At 28.4% G+C, this 27042-nt stretch overlaps 1 protein-coding gene across 4 annotated transcripts; it reads right to left on the minus strand.

The window, feature by feature from the left end:
• Nucleotides 1-9323: 9323 nt before the first annotated feature.
• Nucleotides 9324-26448, minus strand: LOC113551933 (fatty acid synthase-like). 4 transcript variants are annotated; one of them, XM_026954519.1, is made up of 32 exons: nt 22953-23088; nt 22685-22837; nt 22450-22623; nt 22177-22377; nt 21850-22088; nt 21563-21793; nt 21299-21496; nt 21113-21241; nt 20810-21046; nt 20311-20730; nt 19913-20217; nt 19692-19836; nt 19491-19604; nt 19049-19157; nt 18733-18981; nt 18500-18676; nt 18289-18440; nt 18070-18225; nt 17695-18006; nt 17429-17631; nt 17136-17357; nt 16989-17076; nt 16739-16915; nt 16494-16673; nt 16234-16417; nt 15829-16000; nt 15641-15765; nt 15334-15581; nt 14907-15152; nt 14555-14795; nt 11895-12104; nt 9324-9463 (listed from the first exon to the last, which is right to left on the minus strand). In XM_026954519.1, exons 1-31 carry the CDS (start codon nt 23086-23088, stop codon nt 11929-11931), a joined length of 6099 nt encoding a protein of 2032 aa, XP_026810320.1. In that variant the 3' UTR covers nt 9324-9463; nt 11895-11928. The 4 variants fall into 4 exon arrangements, with proteins under 4 accessions (XP_026810320.1, XP_026810324.1, XP_026810319.1 ...); XM_026954523.1 differs by lacking the exon at nt 9324-9463 and adding an exon at nt 11258-11439; XM_026954518.1 differs by lacking the exon at nt 9324-9463 and adding an exon at nt 26303-26448 and having other exon boundaries at nt 11506-12104; nt 22953-23090.
• Nucleotides 26449-27042: the final 594 nt, after the last annotated feature.

Raw genomic sequence — 27042 nt, forward strand, 5'->3', positions numbered from 1 at the left:
ATTATTACAAAGGTACAAGATAGTCCCATAATCTGAAACTTCTCATCTGAACTTCTATTGACTTTATTATAGGAAAACTGATGGATAGTTCGTTTTTGGAAAACCGGATATGGCAGAAGCATAGGTACTCAAATAAAAATTTTGCCAAACAGTCGAAAAAATTATGGATATACTTTCGATCAAAACGAAATATGTATTTTCTACTTCTGTAGATAGATTGCCCACTTTTTAAGCTAGTTGAGAGATTTATACTTGATTATACTTTTTTTTTAAAAGCTTTTAGCCACTTAGTTGATGGCTATTGTGAATTATACTTTATTTGTTACTTACATACCAATATACCTTGGTGATGATACAGAAGCACATATTTATAAATTAATTATTATTAAAAAGTATACCTAACTGTTCTATAAAAATATTTTAATATGTTGTTTGGGAAAGTGCACGTATAGAGGAAGTTTAAAAAAAATACAAGACCCATCTAGTGTATCTAAAGCCGTGTTATAAAATAAGGAATAGGGGCACAGTACTTTGTTCAAGAATGTTTCTTCATATAAATACTTTGTGGAGGACAATATAGTAAGAGGCGTGTAATCAATATAATAATTGTAATTTAAAAATACATAATTTTTATTTCTTACAGGTATCGTACGGCTGGGATTAAATGGTATTAGATGGTCGTAATTAAGTTATTCTCACGATTTCGTTGTTGGTATTAGATATCTATGATAATTCATTTTTGAACTAGACGCCGCAATATAAAAACATAATTTCAACAATGTTTGTAAATCACAATTTGAAATTCGAATGATTCAATAAAAAGTAATGTCTATTTATTTATTAATATATCTATATTCAATATCATATTGAGTATTGACAATACATTAGGTACTTTAGTCTTTAATACGATTTCGCTTGAATTAATTAAACAACTAAGCGAGATATTTAAGAAAAACACGTTTTTCTTAAAATCTGTACAGTCGTGTAACTTCGTAAAGGTTAATCATTGAACAGGATATTTTTAAACTAGTTGCTATCGTCAATTGAACCCGACTACATTATGTTTAGATGTAAATTTAAACACAAATCATTTGATTGTTAACCTACTCACATTAGAATCAATATTTAATGAACTTTCCATTACAAAAAAATTAGTGAAAACGTGAAAACAGTATTTAAATTCATATACATAACTATGCGAATAAATGAATAATATGTTTTTAAATAATTTTAATATATTTTCGTGCAAAATTAAAATAATACCTTAATACCTTATTAAAACATGTAAAATAAATATTTTTCAAGAAAATAAAAATCATATCCACTATACACTATTATATACTACTCAGTTAGTACTCATCTATTAATGAACACTGAAAACATTTTATAAACGAGTGACAGTGTTTAATGAAAAATAATGAAAGATCTAACTACCTATATGGTAGTATATTATAAGTAAGATAGTAGACTTAAACATAGGTTTGTGTAACTTTTTTGCCCAGAAATCTAAAATACAATAATTACAATAATATCTGCAAATACCAATTACCAATCAGTATTTACTTTGTATTTATCAGTGGCGGTTAAAGAATTTTGCGTTTTAATATTTATAATTATTTTTTTTTTTTAATGAGGGGGTAAATATTGTTCAATATATATTATATATAATTCGTATAGTAAATCACTAATCATATTAATTAAGTGTATAAGTATAAAGAAAATATTAAAGAAAATTTTTTAGTAATTATAATAGGTACATAGTCGAAATAAAATAAAATTAGTAATCGTCAAAAACGTTATTGTTTAGCCAACAACATATCGAATACGTCTACTTAAAATATTGTTACTTACAACTTTTAAGTTTTAACATAATATTTACGACACGATTATTAAAAATGGCTTAGTTTATTAATGTAGACGATAAGGAAACGTGAGCCAAGGGGCGCCTTAAATCACCAGTAGTATTTATTATTAATTATTTAAAACTACTATAACTGTTGACTGATGCATTCTGTAAAGTAATGTGCATGGTTCGCGTGTAGTTTAGAATTTCATAAGACATTTTAGAAAACAAAACACGAATAAAGCGAAACAATGTCAATTCGATTAGAATCAAATTGAAATCAATGAAACGGGTGAAATGATAAAATATAGTATAAAGTGAAATTTATATCTGTACGATAATAATATTGATATATTATAATATATTATCATTCCAGCAAATGTGTTTACTACTTAGGTCCGTTAATACTCATAATATTCTTTGTATAATGCGTATCATCGGTATTCACCTCACACGGATTATTGATTTATTTTCAGTAGTTTCGACACCACGGTCGTCATCGGTTCGGTTTCTTTTCGGTCAAAGAATAATATATAATATAATATATTATAATAATATTATTTTATATGTACCTACTACACGGTATACTGCCACTATACATTATATATATATCCCGTGTGCACATACTTACTACATGTCGTACACATTATTCTCGCGTGGTGCCCAATACGCATTATATTCGATATTATATTATATACGTGATTTGCTTGTCTAACGCGCGCCGGGTTCGAATCGAAACAATGCCAATAAGTTTCACTTAAATCCATATCGAGAATATTATGAGGTGGCAGAGGCGGCGACCAGATGCACGATATACACTATGATACCTATCATACAATAATATATATATGCACGTATAATTACACGACGTCCGTATATTTATTGTCGATAATTTTTGGCATTGCGAAGAGAAATCGTCGTGACATTTACCTCTCTATAACGGGCTCAGCGCGTCGTAAATCGTATACAGACATTGTGCATTATGTCGTGCACATTTCTATATAATATTACGATATTATAGGTATAATACTATAATTTATAAACGAAAAATCACCCTTCGCCGTAGAATCGTATGCACTTACCGAAATACACTTAATGTACGGGCTATATGTATAGGCACATCATAATATACCGACTGGCGACTATAATATATTACACACGTTTTTCGTTAATTTTCGACGGCGGCGTCGCCGGATCGCTTTCTACACTGTACATTTATACATAATACGCGTATAATAATAATAATATATCGTATGTACCCAAGTGCGCGCGCCGCCGCCGCCGTCGTCGAGGACTTAATAATATTCTCATTTTATGCCAGTTAGGTACCTATAATGTATTATAATTCTCCGGGCAACCGATAATTATCGCGTGCCCGTCCGACGAGAGGAGGCCCCGTTGTAATAACATCAGCACGTCCACGCATTACGACAATATCTCAATAATATATTATTATTGTGCAATAAATAACCATCGAGATTCATATATATACGTATACGCTAAAAACTCACGAGTCCGAGTCGTGTATTCGCTGCCTTATAAAAAATCATTCAGAGATCATCTTCGGGGAACTTTTTGTTCTTCGATTGACTATATTTTTTAATTTCAAATTTGAATAGATATGTATATTGTCTATGCGATATCGGTATATTCCCACGCCTACGGTATAATATATTATACAAAACACATTTTAAATCCAAAACACGTTTAAGGTACTCGAAAAATATATTGATCGAACACAAACTATTGTTGGTACTAAGATGAAAATTATCTAGAATAACGTTTTATATTCAAATTTGAAATAAAAATACCGGTTACCAGCTGAATAATTTAAAAATTTTATGTCTTGAGATAACGCAGCCTTGTATGAATATTTTTGTAGAGTAGTATTTGCGTCTAATTAATCATCTCGCAAAACCCATATTTTCAGAATCAGACTGCGGCTAAACATCGGCTCGAGTGTTGTGTGTACCTACCAATAACCAACAGTCGCTGGTACAAATAATAATATGTACAACGATCGTATAGAGCACCTCACCGAATAGTCCGCTGACAGATCGTTCAAGGGTGATACGAAAGTTGTCACCGAAAGTGAAATCAGAATTCTATTAGAGGAATCGGTGGTACGATTATTTTTCTCAAAAAATAATATTGAGTTAGCCCCCCTAGAAATAAGTCCACAGATATGTCACCTGTATAATATTGTCTCGGCACACTCAGAATTCGTCGAGTATCAATGCCAAGTCATACGGTTGTTGAAAAAAAAATAATAGTGACAATAAATAAACAATAATTAATTACAATAATAATAATAAAAGAATTATCATCTGAATGCACGTTATTGTTTTGAATTATTTTAACGGTTTTTTGGTCGACGAGTGAAAGCGAACACGTTTCAAAGCTGACGCAAGACGTTCGCTAAATGTTAACGACCCGACACTCCGAAATCCCCAGTGGCGTATTTGAGAGTTTACATTGGGGACAGGGCCTCAAATAGTGGCATGCCAAAATGCGATTACTAAATTCGTATTTTCTTTCAAAGTTAACAATGACTAAAACAGAATATTTTATCTATAGAAAATGCTTTGTAAGATAAGTAATATTATAAACTTACGTAATTACGTAAATATACGTTAAGTATAATATGATATAAAAAAAACTAATGATATGCATGGGCGATGGGCGCGATTGGTTCTCTCAAATATCATTTGACAGCTCTCCGTCGGTAGTAAACGCCTCTGTTTAGTGATAACATCTATCTGTAAATGCATATGTAAGTTTTAATTATAATATTAATAATATTATGTGTACTACACATTAGACTATTTTATAACTAATTAACTAATTAGATTTCAGTACATCAAAATTCTCAGAAAAATATTCTGTAAAAGGTAATTTTGGTAATTCTAAATAGGTATTATGTTTATGTATTTTGTCATTATAAATAGAAAAATACTTAAAAATGATGACGATAAAATTGTAAGTAAATAGTGAAAAATATAATGTTTTCCTTGTTTTGTATTTACCAGTTCAAATCATCTAAAATTAAATATTTCCAAAAACATTAAAACTTTTCAGGAAAATAAGTTAACCTTTAAAATAACCATCATGTATTTATACATATATTATAATCAAAATCGACTATAATACATTTATATTATTTATATTTTTCATACCATATATATTTAAGAATTTTTAATTAAATCTAATTTACAATTAAACACAAATCATTATTATACATTACATGAACAGTCGACTAGACTTAACAAAAACATTTAAATAAATGATTTAACTGAAACTCGATCGGTAGGGCCAAACTGTAACTCTATGCTCAGAAGTAATCGCATTAGGCTACGTGTTATAGGTAGGTTATCAAGTCTCATTTTTTCGAGGATAAACGCGACCGACACAAACGCTATTTCCGGGAAACGTGGAGTTTTGCCTCAGGATTTGACAACGATATATGTTTAAAAATTTCTTTCCGTTTGTCAGAGGCAAGAAAGGAAAACGGCGCGTACGACATCAATACACCTATTATATATACACACACACACAATACATATTATATATTTAATACAAAATCGTCGTAGGTTTACTACGCGCTTACGAAAAAGGATAATTCATTCGAAAGTCACGGCGCGCGAGCATAAACTTACTTATACTCATATATAGGTACTTGACGTTTATATATACATAACAACATAAGTATACCTGTATAATATAATATTATATTATATTATATATATATATGTTTATGGCAGCGTTGAACCAGTTCTATATATGCACCGCGGACAGAGCTAGGTTTATTTGCTTAATTGGGACATCCGCACATACGTGTCTGTCGCGCGGGCTGACCGACCGGAGATGACTATTTCGGCGGCTCCGTCGATTGCAGATTACAACTTATAATATAATATTATTATTATTGTGGTTGTTCAAAGTGGTTAGCAGTTGCCAAGTCTTACCGGGTCGCGGGACTCACGGCGAGTAAACGCGGACGAAACTACTATACTGCAAAAATAATAACCCTGTTCTTTCCACCACTCCATGACCCAACGACCATGTATATGAAAAAAAAAAATGACTTATCCGTCCCCCTTTTATTTCCGGGTGTCTGTTACTATACCGTGGTATCTCGTGGACAGTTCTGTAGAGAGAGTAGAGTTTCCTACCTTAATAATATTATACTAAGCGACGACAGCTGCCGCAGACGCGTAGAAGCAGATTTCCTCTGCATTTATATATATATATATATATATATAAAAGGACATGTACTTATTTCATAAATTTAATATTTTTTTTATCATCGACCACTCTCGGACTGCGTCCGTCTTTTGTTTTTACGATGTCACGCCACCACCACACTGTCAGGTACAGTTTATATTATCCGCGCGCCAACACTATAACATACAGCTGTTGCAAAGATGTATTATAATTATCCGATGATCGATATCAAATATTTCTGTATGTACTTTATGTGACATGATATGTCTGGTAACATAGTGCAGAGTGCACAATATGTATTTCAGTTATCAAAAAAATATTATACCAGAAATTATTATAATTTATTTAAAATGTCAACGTGTAGTACAAATGTACAACAAATAGAAGAAATACATTTGGTATAACAGGTTTTGTTAGAGTGCAGAAGAAATATTTTGCAGTGATGGCATCTCAGGGCGAATTGATAAGTGGTTATATTGTATCAGCCATTAGGTATTAAATTGTTTAAGGTGGCGCAGCTATTTCCACCTGTTTTTGGTTTCTGACGCCAAAAATAGATAAAAGGTTATGAATATAGGAGTCGCTATGACTTTAAATGTGACTTTTGAATTTGGAGAAATACAGTTCGGCTAAATAGAAAACTAGAGCTCAAGTATTGAGGGAGCTGAAATGATGTAATAATTACAGACTCGTGGTCCCACGGTGAACCGGTGAAGCATGCTCGATCTTAGTCAACTCTTTATCTACCACATTGTCAAAAAACTTCACTCGTATAACAGTAGCTTATGTACATTTTAATTGTAATTTACATACATTTGGATAAATTTAAAAATGAATCAATCGTTATTTTTTATTTCATAATCTGTAGAGTTAAGTTAGTATGTACTGTTTGTAGGCAGTTATTAACAACAATTATAAAATATCCTATACAAATAAGTTACTATGGATTAGTAAATTTATTTTTGAATTTATTTTTGGCTTAATGGTTGATGAACCCTAAATTGTATCATAATTTAACTCGTAAAATTATCAACTGAATCAGTCATCGATAAGTTTTTAAAATATTTTGTACGTTTTAAAAACTAATATCATATTATGACAATGACATGTAATTATAAAATAATAAACGCAAAAAGCAACATGGATTTAGACATGTCAGTGATTAATATCTTATGATTTGGCCGATAAAATGTTTATTTAAAAATTAAAACTCATACAGATTTAATATTGTAATACTTTAATAGTAATGTAATTATGCATGACTATAGCGTAAATATTGTACTTTTTGAAGTGACCTATTCTCAAAAATAGCTCATAAGCTATCTATTTCCTCGTAGCCCGTAATATGTACTTCATGGCTAATTGTCCATCAATTATTTTACGAATCACGATCGTAATATGTCACGACTTCTGATCAAAATAGTTTTAATTTTTTTTTGTTTTTGATAAATCTCATAATTTAAAAACATAGATTTAGTGTATTTCACTATAATTATTATAAGTAGTTAGTAAACCTAAAAACAAGGTGCTGATTTTGAACTAGGAGATACTAAAGAATATTATACATTAATTTGGGTTAAAATATATTTGAATTAAATAAATTTCTATAGAAGATTATAAATGTGAATTATGGTTTTGAAATTATATTATAAATTATTTTTTTTTTAACACGCGACAAAGTAAATAAAGTAATTTATTTATTTTTATTTTGTTAAGTGGGATATGAAAATGAAATTTACGATTGGTCAATTCAACGCCCACATTAACGTTAATGTATGTTTAATGTGTACTAAGAAGTAAACAATTACGGAGAGCAAATGTTGTGTGGACTGATACTATAAATATTGTAATAATTGAGAGAACTATTGACGCATCCCCCTGTAAAAATAATTCAGCATTAACGTTTCTAAGAACATAAATTTACCATTTTTACCTACCGGTAAGTCGAACTAATCATCCATAAAAATATTACTTTAATTAAAAGGATGACGTTTAGAATCAATTATAATTTATAACTCTTTATACCTCGCGGGCAAATAATAATCTTTTATTCAATAATTGTTAGTGTATTTACATAACTATATCATCCGTTAAATGAATTTAAATTAGGTAAAGTTTTTTATACTTTAATTTATTCACGAGGACTGTTAAACTAGTTTTAACTGTAAATATTTTGTTATCAAAAGACAAAATTACGATGATAATTTATTAATTCATAGGAATAATTACCGTAGAACTTTTGATTTATTTATTTATATAAACAAATAAACATAATAATACTTGAATAATAAAATCATGTTTGCTTTTAGCAATAATCATGCATGTTTAATTTTAATCGTTAAAATATTCAATTTTCATCGATGTAATTTAATTTGTTTTTAATTTAAAAAAAATTAAACTAAATTGTTTACAACTTTAGTCTTAACTTACCCTACAGCATGCAGTGCTTTCATTTAAAATATTCAATTTTAATAAATAATAACATTATCCGTCTAAATTTTGTTCACTATGATTTGATACCCGGACAATTAAAACATTATAAATTGATAAAATTCTACATTATAGTACCTACCTTAATCGATTAATTAATTGAAATATTTTAATTGGAATGAGTAATCGTGATCAACTATAATAATCATACGTCACATTATTTTGGATCTTTTTGTTTTCAAATATTTTGAGGAATTCATTCCATATATCATATTATGCATGGAATAATAAAATATATAGTATATAAATATTTATTTCTAGAATTGGAGAAGAATGCTTGTTAAAATTCTGTTTTTTCTTGTTCATTTGTCTCCTATTATACTGTTTTTTTGTTTAACTTCTCATATCTCGTATAGATGTCGTATTGTATTATTTTATCTTATGTTCATATAATATTGTTTTATGTTGTTTAATATATTATATTATTATTTTAATATTTAATATTTAGTAATTCCCCATATCCAACACAAGCTTAAAGAAGATAGGTCAATTAAAATTGTAATTTAATAATATACAATTTAATATAATAATATGTGTTTGATTTTATAAACAAAAAAGATAATATATACTTATAAGTTATAACTTAGTCACGGCATTATGGGAATGAGCCAAAAAAAAAAAAAAAATGAAATATACAATACTCATATTGTTTTAAATCTTATAAAATACCATTTTTATATCGGTTTGTTATACAGTAGTGTAAATTATATATATATATATTATATATAGAATATATAGGTACATAAAATATTATTTATACTTAACAACCACTATTATTTATTGTATTAAAAACCGTTGTTACGAAGGTTCCTCTTCTACTGACAGTTCTCTTCATTATGTGCTCCCTGTGTGTATTAATATCATATCTTAATAAAATTGTATTGTCTTATTATTGTAATAGATTGCCTAATAAAAATATGTTTAAAAAAAAAATATTAATAATAATAACGCTGTTATTGTTGTTTTAATAGAACAACTGATAATTTTTAATTTTTAATTAAAGCCTCGTGGTTACGGTATTAAAAGTTATCTATTCTATCGAATACAGAAAATATTATACAATTGTATTAGATTTATTTTCATTCACATATCTAACTATATAATTCCTTATTTTTTAGGGCGTTCTAGTACGGCAATATATGTACAATTATGTATGATAAATAGAAAGTGTACCGGGCTCTTGTATGTTATTAAATTTAATATTCTGAAAACCTATAAAACCATTCTAAACGAACACTAGTCTGTCTAGTCTAGTTTTGTTTTGCAATTCTAAAGCGTAAGCACGATACAAACAAAAGTGTCTCTGAAGAGGTCCATAATTATAAATGTATCATCTTCCTTTTTTCAGTAAAATTAACTTTTGTTTATTACTTTAAAATTCAATGTTTATATCTGAATCTAATGATTATTAATAATATATTGCGTTGAATATTGGAACTTGGGTACGTTTCGTATTATAATAATATACATATTTTTGCCAACTGTTATTTTTATGTATTAAAAACCCTCTATCCTGAATAAAAGTCCCGGGGTTTAGGTATCACCGGTATATTATTGTTATTTGAGATTCGTTAACCTATTAGATGAGAATATTAATCAAACATAAACAATTCTCCAACTGTAAATATTATTCGTCGTTTTGACCGGTGGCGTTTAATATATTGACGGATCTACTCCGATCGCCGAATAAAAATACTCCACAATTCCTTGCGTGTTTTCAATGACCCGTCTCGGCATTACAATATTATAATATTATCATAATTCGTGGTACCTATTCTGCGTTCGGAAGGCCGTGAACACCACTCATTATTATTGCCGAATGAAAAACACGAGTGTTTGTTCAACAAAATAACAAAATATAAATAACAATATAACATTATACAGCGATGTATTATAGAAGAATATCGTCGATAAACATCCTTCTCAGATATCCCATACCACCGCGTCTACAATAATATTATGCTCGATTGTACACTGCATATATCACCTATGTATATCCTACATAATATAGAGCGAGTGCGTGGAAAAAACTTGCGAACACACCGTTGCTCGTCTATCAGCAATAACAATTGTATACAATAAACATTTACCTAAATACTTTACTGGACAAATTAAACACCAAAAGTGTTGAACTGTCACTCGAAAATAATTCTGTCCGCGAAATAACGGTATGTGCGATTCACCAGAACACACGACAACGAGAAGGCGGCGACTAAAATGATGTGCAGCGTATGAAAAAAATTCATGAAATACGAAATTAAAAACCATGTCTGGTAACCGATAATATCATAAAGTTTGGTAAATTGAATAATTATTATTATTATTATTATTATTAATTATTTAATTCAAAACAAATCGTTGCCGCAATATAATGTGTATTATATGTATTTTTATTGAAAAAGAATAATATTTTTCAAATTATCCATAGTTTATTGACAGTTGACTGTGATTTTAATTGATAATATTTCTGTAATTTAAACACACATTCTGTGTTCTATAGGTATAACCATATTCATTTGTGTCTTTTATAATAACAACCGCTGTACGTCTAGTGAATACTTGTGGTTAATAGTTTGGGATCACAGATATTTAATGTTAATAAAATAAATTAAATAGTACTATTAATATAAGACATATAAATGACATAACGCCCATATTAATTAAATATTTTGAATAAAATATTATATCGTATAAGGGTCAATTTTTATTTATGTGCTCAAAGCTCGAAGAGGCTTTGTCTCTCAAATTAAATTGTAAGCTTAACTATTTACACAATATATACACGAGGATGTTCAAAAAAGTAAAAAAATATAAGTATAAAATACAAGTTATTATAAAAACAAAGTCAATGTATAATATATGTAGAAAAAAATAAACAGGAACTGGAAACAAAAAAAAATATAAATACATTAACAATGATGTTATAATTAATATTGTACGTTGGGGAAAGTATTAAAAGTATTAATCGATGGTTAATCACTAGTTGATGTATTATTAATTGTTAACATTTAAGTTTTCACATTAAAGTAGTTTTTATTTTTATATACAATCTAAATTATATCTATAAAGAAATGAGAACTAAAGAAAAGTATACCTACTTATATAAAAGTTAAAATTAAAAAAAAGTTATCAATTATAACTTAAAATATGTAAAAAAAATAATTTTAGACTGCTAGGGATCAGTTCCCCGTGCAGCCATGTTTCACTAAGTACAACTCTAATTAAATTAACGTAAATTATGTGTAATTGTTGTGCTTAGGTCTTCCATGGTCTTAAAATATATCATATAATTATAATAACATTAAAATAAAACTAGATTTATTTAAAAAAGTAGTACCTTGACAATTGTGTGGAAAAATTTGATTAAATTATTATTTAACACCCACATTTTCCAATTCACTAAACTTCAACTGTTGTATTTGAGAATTATTCAATGACAGGCCAAACATACGTTCGATGATCTGTTTAATGTCAACTCCCATTAATGAATCCATTCCTAAATCAGCTAAGGTAGATGTAGGCTTAACTGAAAGTGGATCTTGAATCCCTGAATAATGAAAGAAAACATTTGAAGACTATTATTTTTATTTATAGATAAAACTATACATTAAATTTAAATTATTTTATGATTCATAGTATATAAATTATTAATTAAAAATTAATTAATTAGTTTTGAGTCTAATAGCCAATAGGTGAATGAGTCAATTAAGCGCGAGTCCACTGTATACATAAATAATATAAACGAATAATACTGATAGATTTTTAAATAATAAATATTATTCTATGAAAAAGTGCTCGATACAAGTAAAATTTATGATAATTAAGAGGACAATTATAGGCCCTAGGCCCTAGGCAAAGCCGTAGCTGGAGGAGGGTCCAGGGGTTCGGACCTTTCAAGATTTTTTTAAGAATAGAAATATTTTTTAGTGATGATTAAAGTTAATTGACTATAAACTTTCAGTATTTATATTTAAAAAAATCCCTCCCTTCGGTTAGGTTAGGTTCAGTTGCAGCCTTGGTCCTAGGCACAGTACTTTTAATTCCTATGCGCTTATACAACACTGCGGTGTCCACATAGGCGGAAATCCATTGAAAAATTTGGGGGGCTACGATTTTTCTCATTAACCAAAGCCGTTAGAAATTTATTAATTGTATGCAATATGCCAATATGTATGTATAATGGATTTTATTTTCATTTCATTTAATGAGATAGATCTCTGAAACCGAAGAATGGGTTTTGTTATTTGGAGTCTTGGTAGATTCACATTGGCTAGGAGAAGTGCATGAAGATTTTCAGAACTTTATATTTTATAATTAATTCACTATAGAGCTTCAAAAAAAATTAAATCACATTTTATTGGGAGATTTTTATGTTTTTCAGCTTTATAGCTTTGTAGTGAGTTAACGATTGAAGATAAAGTTCTGAAAATTTTCACAACACTTCTCCTAGACTAAGTGAATCTAACAAGACCTCAAATAACAAAACCCGTTCTCCAGTTTCGGTAATTTACCACTCTAAATGAAAATCTAGCAAAAAATAACTATTTTTTTAACTGTGAAAAATTATTCGGTGGTTCTTTTATCATATAACATTCACGCATTATTTCAAAAAGTATTCATATTTTTAAAAATATTTTTTTACATTGTTTCAAGTTGTTAAAAAAAACAACGTTTTTATTAAAAAATTATATTTTTAAATATTTGTTATCCTTATATTTTTTTAAGATTTTTTTTTTTTTTTTAATGACAGCAAAGAGTTTTATTTTCATATTCCAAAGAAGAATAATTTTCTGAGTATTCTGATACATAAAAATCAAATTTAGGGCGAGTAATTTATGAGTTCTCAATATTTAAAGTTTAGATGCGTGGACTGGAGTAGTACGGATTACCCCGCAAAATGTCTGTCCACTACTCCGCTTATCTGGCTTGTCTAAACTTTAAATACGTATAACTCTTTAAATACTCGCTCTAAATTCGATTTTTATGTATCAAAATACTCAGAAAATTATTCTACTTTGGATTATGAAATTAAAACTCTATGTTGCCATTCAATAAAAATATAATTTTTTAATATAAACGTTGTTTTTTAACAACTTCAAACTATGTAAAAAAATGTTTTCAAAAAAATGAATACTTTTTGAAATAATGAGTATTTAATAATAAAAGAATCACTGTGTATATTGTATTTCCAAATTAATATAATATTATATATTTTGTATTATTCAACAGACAACAAAACAAATCACTATAGGACAGTGTTCCAACTTATAATTATAATTTTCGTATAAAATATTATGTAAAATATTATACGAACAAATTTATAATATAAAAATTATTATGTGTTATATTTCTTGTTTTTTAAGAATATAATTTATGAAAATGAAACTACAAAAACTGTATGTTTGCAAGAAACTTTGAGGAGGCTTGGTGGACTCTTTGGGGATTGTTAAGCCCCCTCTAGCCCCTACCCTATTTCTGCCAATGGATGTCCAGTACTTATTATTTATTTAGTTATTTAAAACATTCTGTTTAGGAGAGGAAATGTTGAATTCCGATGTTAATCTTTTAAAATCTAAACTTTTATATGATAATATAAAATATATCTAATATTTTAATAAATCTTAAAAACAGTTAATTTTACCCAGTTTACAACTATAGAAAATTAAATTGTTAAAACCATAAAAAAAAACTTATTTTACGCCAATTTGAATATTTCTTTATCCCTATTGTATTTAAGTATTAAACAACTAAAAAATAACAAAAAAAAAAAAAATAGTAGCCACAAATTTTATTTTTGTACGCCCCAAAATGTTCGTAGGTCCTAGGCACAGTGCATATAGTGCCTATGCGCTAATACGGCCCCGGAGACAACATATACAAATATGGCGTCCTTTTAAGAGTTAAAACTATTATTATATTATATATTATATTGTTAAATGTAATTCATAGTTATATAACAGTATCCTACATTTTATTATTAATATTTAAAAATGTTACCCATAATTCCAGAAACGATTTCCGTGAGCGATTGTGATTTTGAATTCTCCGTTAGTTTTCTTTTGGTTGGTATCACGTGCGAAGCAACGACAGATGAACTTTGTGTTAATAGTGTATCCAACGCCCCTAAGCAAGACGATATTTTTTGGGCCAGTGTACCATTGATTTCCTTTTCTTCATTACCACGAGTTAATAGATATGCCATTCCTACGTCACCTATGCCTCCCCATTGGATAGATTGCTGTGTAATGAAAAAAGGTGAAAACATATAAAAATCTAAAGAGGTACCGACGTATCTAATGTAAAATGTATCATTCTATGATATGTGGTGTAAAAACGATTTATTCCTTACCGCCGGCAGTCCTCGTTTTTGTCTTTGTTCCGAAATCCTTTCCATGATAGAATTTGCATAACCGTAATTAGTCTGGCCCCTGTTGCCACGGCCACAAGAAATAGACGAAAACGTGACAAAATAATCCAAGTCCTTGCTAACAGCTTCCGACGCTTCGTCTAAATATTTAGTAGTTAAGACTTTACTGTTGTACACAGTCTGGAAGTTATCAACTGTTTGATTTTCGAAAATTCCATCTCTCAAAACCTAAATCGTCAAGGAGTATTATATTTAGTGAATATTATTATAATATATGTATTATAATTTATATTAAATTATAAAAAATGTGTATAATATATTATAAGAACATACTAAATGAAATAAAAATTATAGGTATTATGCGAAATACCGTTTAAAAACTCGATTTACAATACAATGAAATTCGTACCCCAGCTAAGTTGAAAATTCCACCAAGTGGGCCTAGACCGAGAGCCAATTTGACAGTGTCTTTAGCTCCCGAAGATTTAGTCAGATCAAATGTGCTGATTTCCACTTTGATGTCTTTGCTTTTCCAAACATTTACTCTATATTTTTGGTACCCCGTTTGAATTCCACTTCGAGAACAGAGAATAATATTCTTGGCTCCGCGTTCTATTGCCCACTCGGTAAGTTCCATTCCAAATCCACCGAGGCCACCTAAAATACATTTCAATTATATCGAGAGTCAAAATTTATTAAGATAAAAATTTAGGTACCCGAAAGTATGTAACTCTTGCTCGGATCAAAATAAACCCGTCGGTAGGCTGCAAAGTTCAATATTGGTGAATCCCCAGACACTTCAATAATTATTTTGTTTCCAGTCTTGTTAGTAGCGTATGATCTAATGAATACAACGAATTGAATAATATCTTAAATAAAAACATCCAATATGATTTAAATTCACCTGAAAGCCGACTCGATATCAGAATATGGGTAAATAGTTAACGGTAGTGGTTTTACAACACCCATTTTTATTCTTGAATCGATGAATGAATAAATCAAATCTGCAGATTGATTATTTAAAATAGGAATATCTTCAAACTTTGCTGATATAACTCCAAATCCATTTGGAGAATCTGAACAGAATAAAATAATTAGATTACTATCACACCTGTTACTAAATAAATAATTGGCTATTAGAAAAATAAATATACTGTTAAAAGTACTAACACGCAGTATATTTATTGTTATATTTATATAAATTATATACATTTTATTATTTGTAAAATTCATTCAATTCATATAAAACGATATAGATAGTATAGACGGCGATATCATAAAGGTATTATAAATGTGTTTTAAAATTTACTTGATAACACTGATATGTCTGTATTTTCGGTAATGATAATTTTTGCTTCATCAGCAAGAAGATCTGGCAGGTGCTCAGAACAATACTTAGGCAAAATAACATAATCGACTCCTTGATTTAGAGTCAACGCTGATACCATGTGAATGAATTTGGAATCAAACCTCGTAGTTGAAACCTGACTCACCTTAAATATACAAGATAAACATAGTATTATGTGACCAATTATCTACAATTTTCTAATATACATTTCAATGACTCACTTCTGGGTAAATGAATTTAATAACATCAAGCTGTTCGTTAGTTTCAGCTACAATAAAGACTTTGCACTTGAGAGATAGTGCAATAGAAATAGCCGCGTAGTTTATACTGTTTTCGCTAGCAAATACCAACACATTTTTTGATTCCGATAAATTTCCTTTGTGTATTAAAGCATAAGTGGCCTAGATATTTGTTAGAAATTTATTTAATTGACTCGACGATTACGATTTTATGATTTACACTTTACCACAAAGTATGAGTACGGAACAGTTGCGGCTTGTCTCAAAGTCCAACTTTCTGGTACATTCCATAAAATTGCATTACTCTCATTGACTGTTGTTGATAGAGCACCGGTTTTAACCAATCCCATTACCTTTTGGCCATTTTTTTTAGTACCAGAAAATTCAACTCCGAATTCGGTTTTCTAAAAAAACAAAGAATACGTGCATTACATAAAAACGTATAATAATATAATCTATAAATTTTGAATCATCAACCATTGAAGAAACTGCAGATAAATCGACATTGTTTACACCAGCATAAGCTATTCTTATGGAACCACTGGTGTCAGTGCTGTTGAAGTATCTGTAAGCAACATAGAAATTTAAAATATACGCAGAACGAAAATAAAATGAAATAGCTACTTTGACGACTGGACCCATTGAAGTGTTGTCAGATCACCTTTGGACTGTACGGTCACTTTGGCTTGAGTTGTTTGAACGGTTGAAGCAATTTTCACATCAATTGGTAAATGTCTGTAGGATCCCCAAACACCGTTTCTTTCCACGTTAAAGAACAGATCGTTTTCAAGTAATGAAGCAAAATCTTTCAAAGTATATTGTTTACCAGGTTCAGTTAGTATGCACCTAACAAAAAATATATTTTATCATATACTACGGTTTAAATATCAACTTGAGCAAATTAAATTATCAAATACCTAATAGGATTTTCTTCACCATTATATTCTTCTACTAAACATTTAGACAGACCGAGTACACCGTTGATATGTTTATCGCTATACAGTATCACTTTTTTGTTTGTCCATCCATTAATGTCAGCTAACTCTTTTTGCAATGACTCCACCCATGAAAACTGTTCATCCTCGATTTTTAAAGCCGTGTACTGGTATTTTGGAGATAGCTAAAACAAGTATTTGATACTCTAAAACCTATTTCAATGGTCTCTAACAGTTATTTGTCATACTTTTTTCAAAAGAAAGTATTTCTTATCATTGTTTTCAATAACTGTCACTATTTGGAGGTTCAATGATTTTAATGTAGTCGAGGCAAGTACGGAAATATTTTCAACCAAAAGAATAAATCCTCTTGGAGATAATGCTGCAGAAATTTTACCCAATAAAGTACCGTCAAAATGAATATCATCAGCAACTATCAAATGGTATTCATCAGATAATGATGCATTTTCAATATTGAACTCAACAACGTCAATATCTAATGATGATAATTTGCTTTGTTCGACATTAACTGGGTTGTTTGATAGAACTGTATAGTCCACCTAAATCAACATTAATGTCGATGTGTATCGTTTAAAAAGAATTATATCATTATATTTCCTCACATAAAAATTAGCTTCTGCTTCGATTATTTGAACGATTTGAGTAGGCAATAAGTTGTTGTTATGGATTTCCGCTGCTTTCACATGGTGTACGCCTATGTTTTCCATGATTAATCCAATCAAAGAATAAAGCACCTCATACGTAGATAATTCTTTTGACTATTATGCAAAAGATAATTTTATTTTTTTTAATTTTTATTTTTAAATTGCGTATGTACTTACTTTATATATAAACGGAACAAATGAGTGACGTTCCAGAGTTGCTGGTAGTTGGGCGTTTTTTTTCAATGGTGCAGGCGTCACTTTCAATTTAGAAATAGTGACTCCTCCCGATTTTGTTGTCTTAGCATAAACAAAATGATTTACTTCGATTTCTAAACATAATTCATTAGAGATAAAATTTAAATTACCAACATTTATAATTGTTTATTACCTGTAGGATTTGATGATCTCTCTGTAATTTGCTTATGATACACTGGGTCAATAACAATTTCTTTAATATGTGTTGGTAAACGAAGTTCTCTAGTCGTTATAGATATAAGTTCAAATTGTAAAAGAGTATCAATAAATGATACCCAATTTCCGGTCCACTTAACTTTACCTCTAGAACCTGATTAACAGATTTCATTTTATGGGTTGTTTAAATAAGTCATTTTATAATCTTACCTTCACTGTTTGCTTCTACAAAACCTAAAAATGCATCTTTATATTGATATCCACGAAGTCTCAGCTCCTTATAAAAATCATCAGAATTAATTTCCATTTGTTCTGAAATTGTTGCAAGGTGTTCTATTTGATTTTCTTCAAAACTTCGGTTTAATAATTTTACACGTCCTGAAACTGTTAATGATCCTCCTTCTAGTAATTCAAAATCACCTGACCCATGAAATATGTTAATGTCGAATTTAATTGAACCTAAATATATGCATAAAAACATAATTTATTCAGTAAAAATATATTGATTTATTATGATTTTATGTACCCTCAGTATTAAGAACAGTGGGTCTGAGAAATTTAATATTCTGGAATACAACTGGAACATCTTCAAACCATTTACCTTGTAGTTGTGCAAAAGATTTCCATACCAACGTCTACAGTAAAATATTCATATATTGAGAAATAGATAGATGATGAATAATTTTTACTTATATGAAAAATGTTTTGAAGGGCTCATTTCTAAAATGTACTCTAAACATATTATAAGAGGTCATATTGTATTTCAATAGACTTAAATTATGAAGTTAGATTAATTCAGATAATCAAATTTTAAATTAAATCGTTTTATGTCAATCAATTTTTTTTAATCAAGAATTTATCAAAGAGTAACCATCATTATAACACGTAAAATTTGACAGATATACATTTTTATTGTATAAAGTAAAATTTTAAAAATCAATTAAAAAAAATATATATGTTATTCATACTAAATATCCAGCTGCTGGATAAAGTATTCGTCCATCAATAGTATGACCGATTAAATATTTATCTTGTTGTGAATTAATATCAATTTCGACTTGATCATCCTCTGACCCAGATTTCTAAAAAATATATTAGTGTGCATTTAAAATAAATAAATTCTGAATAATATATAAAAATATTAACATATTTTAACTTTTTTAACATACTTTTTCTATAAAATTAGGAACTACATAGTCGTTTGTGTGATCCCACTTTAACATTGGAGATATCATTGGAGTACCTCTAACTACAGGGTACTCAACTTTACCATATAAATTTTGTAATTGTGGCTGTGCTCCAGCAATATATAACCTTTAATAAATATAATTATATTATCAGAATGAAAATATAATTAGCATTATCAAGAATACAAATAAAGAACATTTACTTTCCAATTGCCTCCAACAAGAAATTCACATGATTCGTAACAGTTTTCTTAGTCAGACCGATATTTGTAACTGTAGAAGGCAGTGATCTCTTCAATATTGCTTGTAATAAACAATGAGGAGCAATTTCAATAGTTATAGCATTTTCGGGTACATGTTTCATTGCACCGTGAAAGTAAACAGGTGAACTTATATTATTTAAATGATAATCCGCTGACGAATATTGGGCTTTCGGTGAATTCCACTGATGTTCGGGATATGTTGTACTAAGCCATCGACTAGATCTTGGTTTGGGATTTGACATTACCTATTAAAAAATTATATTATAAAAACAGTTTATGTCACATTAAAGTGTAATCATAAAATATTTCTAAATTAATTTAAAATTACTAAGAACTACCTTTTCATAATACGGTTTCAACGACGGAATAAATCCTTTTAAGTATGGCGAATGGAAAGCATAACCCATCGAGTCAACGGGCTTGGCAAATATACCTTCTTGTTGTAGAGTTTCGGTGAAATTCAATGTTATGTCTTTGAGTCCCGAAATCGTAACACTATCAGCACTATTATGACAAGCAACAATTATACCTTCAGGAAGTCTTTTTTGTGTCTCTTCCCACGACAGCCCAACTGCAACCATAGCTCCAGCAGGAACGTCAATTTGTGTCAAAATTGTAGATCTCCAATACATTGTCATTAATGCTTGTTCCAATGTAAAGCATCCATCAGCATATGCACATGCGAGTTCACCGACTGAATGACCAATGATACCGTCAGGATTGATACCAAGTGAATGTAAAATATCAACAAGACCAATCTAAAAATAGTTACAGTTTTAATGCTAAAAAATATTATATAACTTTCTATGTACACAGTTGACAAACAACAGTAATTACCTGTACAATTAGAACTGTGAACATGGTATTCTTTATACTCTTGAACGTACTTTCGTCAGATTTATAAAATAAATCATAAACACTATAGTTGTATGGAATTAATATGGAATGTGCATTGTCTACAGTTTGTTTGAAAACTTTAAACTTCACTAAATCGGCGACTAATTCTAACGATTGACTTCCCATGCCTGGAAAAATGAAGTAGATGGGCCTTTTATCACCGGAACCATTACCTTGCTAGAATCATTATATTAATATTTATTATGTTCAATTAAGTAATTTTTTTATAAATATAAAACTTACAGCTATTTCAACGTTCTTAGGGGTTTGTCCCAGAATTGAATAACCAGAAAACTTATAACCAGGAATGGTTGATTTATATATATCGTTAATTAAAGTTAACAAATCATTATTATCTGCATAGTTTTCAACCTAAAAAGGGACATTTTTGTACATAAAATATTGTTTTAATTTATGTAAATAACTAACTGTATCAAATTGTTCAATTAACGCTTCTCTAGTTCGTCCTGAAAGAAATACTAGTCTAGGAATTTCGAGTGTTGGTAATGATATAGCCTGTGCATTTTTTTCGTGAGCTCTTAGAATTACGTGGACATTTGATCCTCCAACGCCGAATGAATTAATGGAAACCATATTTCCAGGTAATGGTGTTTGCTTATCAACAACCTAATAGATTTACACCAATTAATACAAAAGTATAACTTTTATCATACAAACTGTACATTTAATTACCTTCAATTCTCCACTAACAAGTTTTGGAATGTTGTGGTTTAATGTTTCAAAATTAATATTAGCTGGAATAATTCCTGTTTCCAACGCATAAAGCACCTTTGCTATCGACACTAAACCTGATACTGGTTCTGCGTGACCCATATTTGATTTGACCGATCCAACAAGCAAAGGACTTTTACGGTCAATACAAAACACATCCGAAATGGCATTCAACTCTTGTTTGTCTCCAACCTATATAAATATGATTGTTTCAAAAATATTCATAGTTATTAATTTAATTGACCTACACCCGTCCCTGTTCCGTGAGCTTCGACATAATGGACATCATTGAGATTTAAATTAGCCTGTGCATAAGTTTCTCTAATGAGTTGACTTTGCACTGACTGCGATGGATATGTGGCGCCTTCGATTTTGAACCCATCGGTATTTGTGGACGTTCCGACTACAGTTGCATATATTCGTTTTGCATCTGTTGATTTTCTTATGTATAGAGCAACGATAGCTTCACTTCTTACGTACCCATTAGCTAAATATAATTTATATGTTATTCTGGTTATTGAAATTCTTAATTTATTATAGTAATTTATCAAATAAATTTCGTTAGCTAAACTAACCACCAATGTCAAAAGGTCTACTTGTTCCTGTAGGACTAAGCATATTATAACGATGGTACATAACTGAAGTAGCTGGTTTGAGAAGTAAATTAGTTCCTGCAACAATAGCTGCATCACATTGACCCGTTTTTATTGCGGTGATGGCTTGGTGTAAACAAAATAGTGCGCTCGAACATGCAGTATCAATGGCGACACTCGGACCTGTTTATAATAAATTATTTGAAATTCGTATTCAACAATTTAAGTTAAATCGGGAATTTTAAATATAAATACCTTTAAAATTGAATTGAAAAGATATCCTGTTAGCTACCATTGATCTAATTACACCTATAGTTTCATATCCAGTCAATTTTTCTGGTGTTCGTTCAAAAAAATCTGAAGATTCGTTGGTCATCATACCAACATACACTCCAGTTTTCGTTCCACGTATATCTTTTGGATTGATTCCTGCGATTTATAAACACCATTTCATAAATAAATTTGCACCTTTTTTAGTTTATTTGAATACCTGCATCGACTATAGCCTCATGTGTAACCTCTAGTAATATCCTAATTTGTGGATCCATAGCATTAGCTAGTTTTGTATGAATTCCAAAAAACTCTGCATCAAATTTGTTTATTTCCTTTAATTTTCCTGTCCTTGACGGAACTCCGTACATGCCTACGTAACACAATATAATATTCAATTTTAATTTTGATATTAAATAATTGTTTGTACATAAGACTATAGGAGTGTACAATATATTTACATTACAAGTTTTTAAAATTGAATTTACCTGGAGACCATCTTCTATTGTCGACAGTCAATAAATCCTCATTATTGTACAATTTTTGCTTAAATTCTTCAGTAGAGTTACATTCTGGGAATCGTCCTGCAATACCCGATATTACTATATCGTTTGCTTCTGGCATTCCTGTAAATAAATGATCAAAATCTTATTATTTATATATATATTTTTTTTAATAGGGTTTGGAATAAAATGTATAAGTAGCTTATTTCAGGTTATTTCAAGCTTCATTCAATCAAATATGTCTACTTATTTTTATATAACTCATTTATATTAAGGATATAACTTATTGTAAATCAAAATATTTCCTTTTATGATAATTTTTTTAACAATTATTATAATACGTGTAAATAAATGTTATACTAGATACATATGAGCGTTGATTATAAAAAAAATAATAATAAAAATGTTTGTATTATAATAATAGAGGTACATAATATTATTAGTTAAAGAATGATTAATTTACACGATATCCTAAAATAATTTTTTAATCATAGATATTGATTTTTAACATTAATTAGGTTATTATCATAATTACAATTAAGGTTAATTTTAATGTCTAAATAAGTCTTATTTCGTTAGATATTTCCTTTAATTAATTCTTTATTTATTTCCTTTTAGATAACGAATTTGTATGAATGAAATATTGGCTATCACGAGTGAGTAGAAAAAATTATGAATAATTATTTTCTTTTTTGAATTTTTACAATACTCTTTTTGAAACCTAAAAACAATTACATTTATTTGTGCTTATATTATATTCAATACAATAAATAAATACAATAGCTTGTCATAAGAAATGTATTATACGTCACACCTGAACTACAAGTTCAAGATTTTACACGAATTTCTTTCAACATTTTGTAACGAAATTGGTCTACGATATTTGGTTAGATAGATTACAAAGAATTTCAAACTATTAATGCCCTGTATTTATGCATTGTTATCTCAGGGCAAGGTATTTTTCATAATTATATTACACACTTGACATTTTTCACAAAATATTGTTATATCATTGAAACTAAATATCACATAAAAAAAATTCGAAATTATTGACAACTGAAATTCATTGAATATTGTTTTTGAGTATGTCATGTGCCATATATATTGACGTCAATACATTTCCCATGTTATCATTCTCATTTGATACTATATCAGCAATGTTCCAAGTTTTTTTTATTACTTCTGTTTTGTATTCTCGATTACAAATTATTTATTATTATGTATCTATCAGTAATTTATTTGATATATTCGATTTAATAACTTTTTTAATTTCAAACCTGTTATGTCATAATATTATCTAATAATATTTTACACGCTTAACCATATAGTATATATATAATAATTATTTATTGAATCATAATATTATTATAATAACGATCAATATCAGATAACAACTCGAGGCCACTATAAAAACAATTAAAATTACATAATCATAATAATTAAATAAAGAATATAGCTCGTTGCCAGGCAGAAATAATTTTGTGAATGGATTTTGAAAGTATAAATGTATTTGAGTATAACACGTGTTATACATTATCTATTTATTTACGTGATATATTAATCATTTTATGAATAAAATATTTATTATCTATTTTTTATGTGCTCAATAGTATGTGCATTAATCAATACAGTGTGATTTTTTAATATTAACATTTCAATTAAATATCAAAACTAGTTAGGCACCTAAATTGTGCAAACCCCTGGATTTATTTATTGAGCATTAAAAGACAAAGTAATAAGTATTAACCAAAATTGGGCGTTGAGTTAAAACTTATCAGTTTTGTATATTGATTCATAATTTATAGTTATTATATTATAATATTAATCAATATAACTTATAATAACCCAAATAATAATGATTTTGGGGGGTGATTATAAACTCTTCCGATTTTAATGACATGTGTAAATTCTCCCGGATCTACTACACTATACCTGAAGGGTACATGCAAACTCTGTTGAGTTTTTAATATAACATCGTTTATACATTAAAATTATATCACTAACACGCTGATTTAAAAAACCTTAAAAATTCAAGATATTTTTTTTTTTTTTTGTATTTTAACTATAGTTTTTTGCGATATAATTTTTTCTTTATTTTTGGTTTGAGAGTCCCTTTTAATTTGTTTTATTTATTGTAACTGAATTTGTATGGACGAGTACTAACAAATTATAAATTAAAATGTTAACGAACGATTTACAAGCCTTGGTTATTTTTAATTTAACAATGATACTGAACCTAAATTGTTGGAGGATATGATGCATCTTCGTCAAGACGAATCTAACGGATAAAAATATAAAATATTATTGCAATTATAATGTAAATACATATGCATTCTCAACTGCATTTGAATGTATGAAAATCAATCCAAAAATATAACGCACCCGTTTCCAACTTCGCTAGTGTCTATACATTTAAAACAACTCGAAATGGATAGATAGTATTTATACTTCAATTAAACATATATTGATCTGGGAACGTTTATTATTTAAATTTTATATTATTGCAGAATTTGATCATTCATTACACATAAATTATAAATTCAATACTAGAAACTCGAAACCCAAATTAATTGTTTAAATTCAAATCATATTTTACTATTATTAAATACAATTTATGTATATATATATATAAGATAATGGTTCTTAAAAATATACACATTAAAGACTACTATAAATTAGAAATTACAAATTGTAAACAAATTTAAATTATTTATCATAATTATAACCCTTGATTGTAGTTTAATGTGACCTATCGTCATTGACTAGGTCATGTAATGGATGCGTTGAATTTTAACGAATTGTGTTTAGTAAAATAATAACATGAGTACAGCGAAGATTCAAGTCTTTAAAAGTGGCTACAACTCATTTGCGCATAATTTGTGAACAATAGAAACCTTTTTTCAAAGAAATTTACCCACGTAAAGAGTGTACATAACCTGCGTACGTACCTCCAAATTTTCGAATAGGTAATTAGCAGCCAGCAGGGCTGTGCATTTAATGGACTAAAAAAGTGTTAAATGTACGCATGCATTTTCGCATTAAAATTTAAAAGTAAAAATCAAAAACCAAAATATATTAATTAATAATATGTATTATTAATATTTTTAAATAGCTGAGAGAAAAACTATTGAAGCATATTATACTAAAAATAAAATTATTATCAATATAATTTTATAAATAACTAAAAAATACAAATTTTTATAAATTTCTCAAAAAGAGACAAAATATTTTGAACATTATGACACGCCAAAAAAATATTAATACAGATATTTTGTCAAAATTTAATGATTATACTAGGGCTATTAATTCTATTTGTAAATAAAAATTGTACGAACCTTTATTTGTAGTCAAAAATTATACTATAAAAAAATGACACGGTAAGTGAAAATCAGCTTGAACTTTACTAACTAGTAAAAAATGATTTCTAAACGACGATCGAACAATAAAATAAGAATAAACGTGTATATAAAAACTAAAAACTAATAAATGAATAAAATTATTTATCTGACACCTATTCCCGCTACCTAAACCTTTAATTATGATTAGATTTTTGAAATAAACGTTTACGGACTTCTTGTACTCGATAACAAAGGTCACACATTGACTATTAATTAGTTTCGATGTAAAGCAATATATAATAATATCATCTTAATTATTACACATATATCTGATATATGATTTTATTATTTTGTTTATGTTTATAAAAATGATGTTTTTATAATTATTATATATTCATAATCAATCTATTACAATTAAATGAAGTATCAATGAATTATATAATTATACATAGGAATGCATACGGGGGATTCCGGGTTTGTCTGGGTACATGTAATTGGGGCCCTAAAATTTAAGTGCTATAGCATATAATATATGGGCCTGTATTTTAACTAATGTTACTAGAATAAAAATAGTATTTTTTTATAAAATATGTCGTAAAAAAAAATTATGTTTCGGGATAAAAAAAATTATACAACGTAAAATATTTTAAATTTGTGAGATAAAACTTATTATGATTATAACAGCTAAATTGTATTGACTACAAAAGTAAAAATAATAAATAAATATTGCAATTATT

Source organism: Rhopalosiphum maidis, chromosome 2 (assembly GCF_003676215.2).
Source record: "Rhopalosiphum maidis isolate BTI-1 chromosome 2, ASM367621v3, whole genome shotgun sequence".
Lineage (NCBI taxonomy): Eukaryota > Metazoa > Arthropoda > Insecta > Hemiptera > Aphididae > Rhopalosiphum > Rhopalosiphum maidis.

Excerpts from the sequence above, each read along its gene's own strand:
- LOC113551933 (XM_026954519.1), bottom strand. The coding sequence starts at position 23,088 with ATGCCAGAAGCAAACGATATAGTAATATCGGGTATTGCAGGACGATTC. Across the intron at positions 21,794-21,849 it reads CTCACGGAACAGGGACGGGT|GTTGGAGACAAACAAGAGTT; the intron begins GTAGGTCAATTA and ends ATATTTATATAG. Across the intron at positions 15,153-15,333 it reads GAATTTTCAACTTAGCTGGG|GTTTTGAGAGATGGAATTTT; the intron begins GTACGAATTTCA and ends TTGACGATTTAG.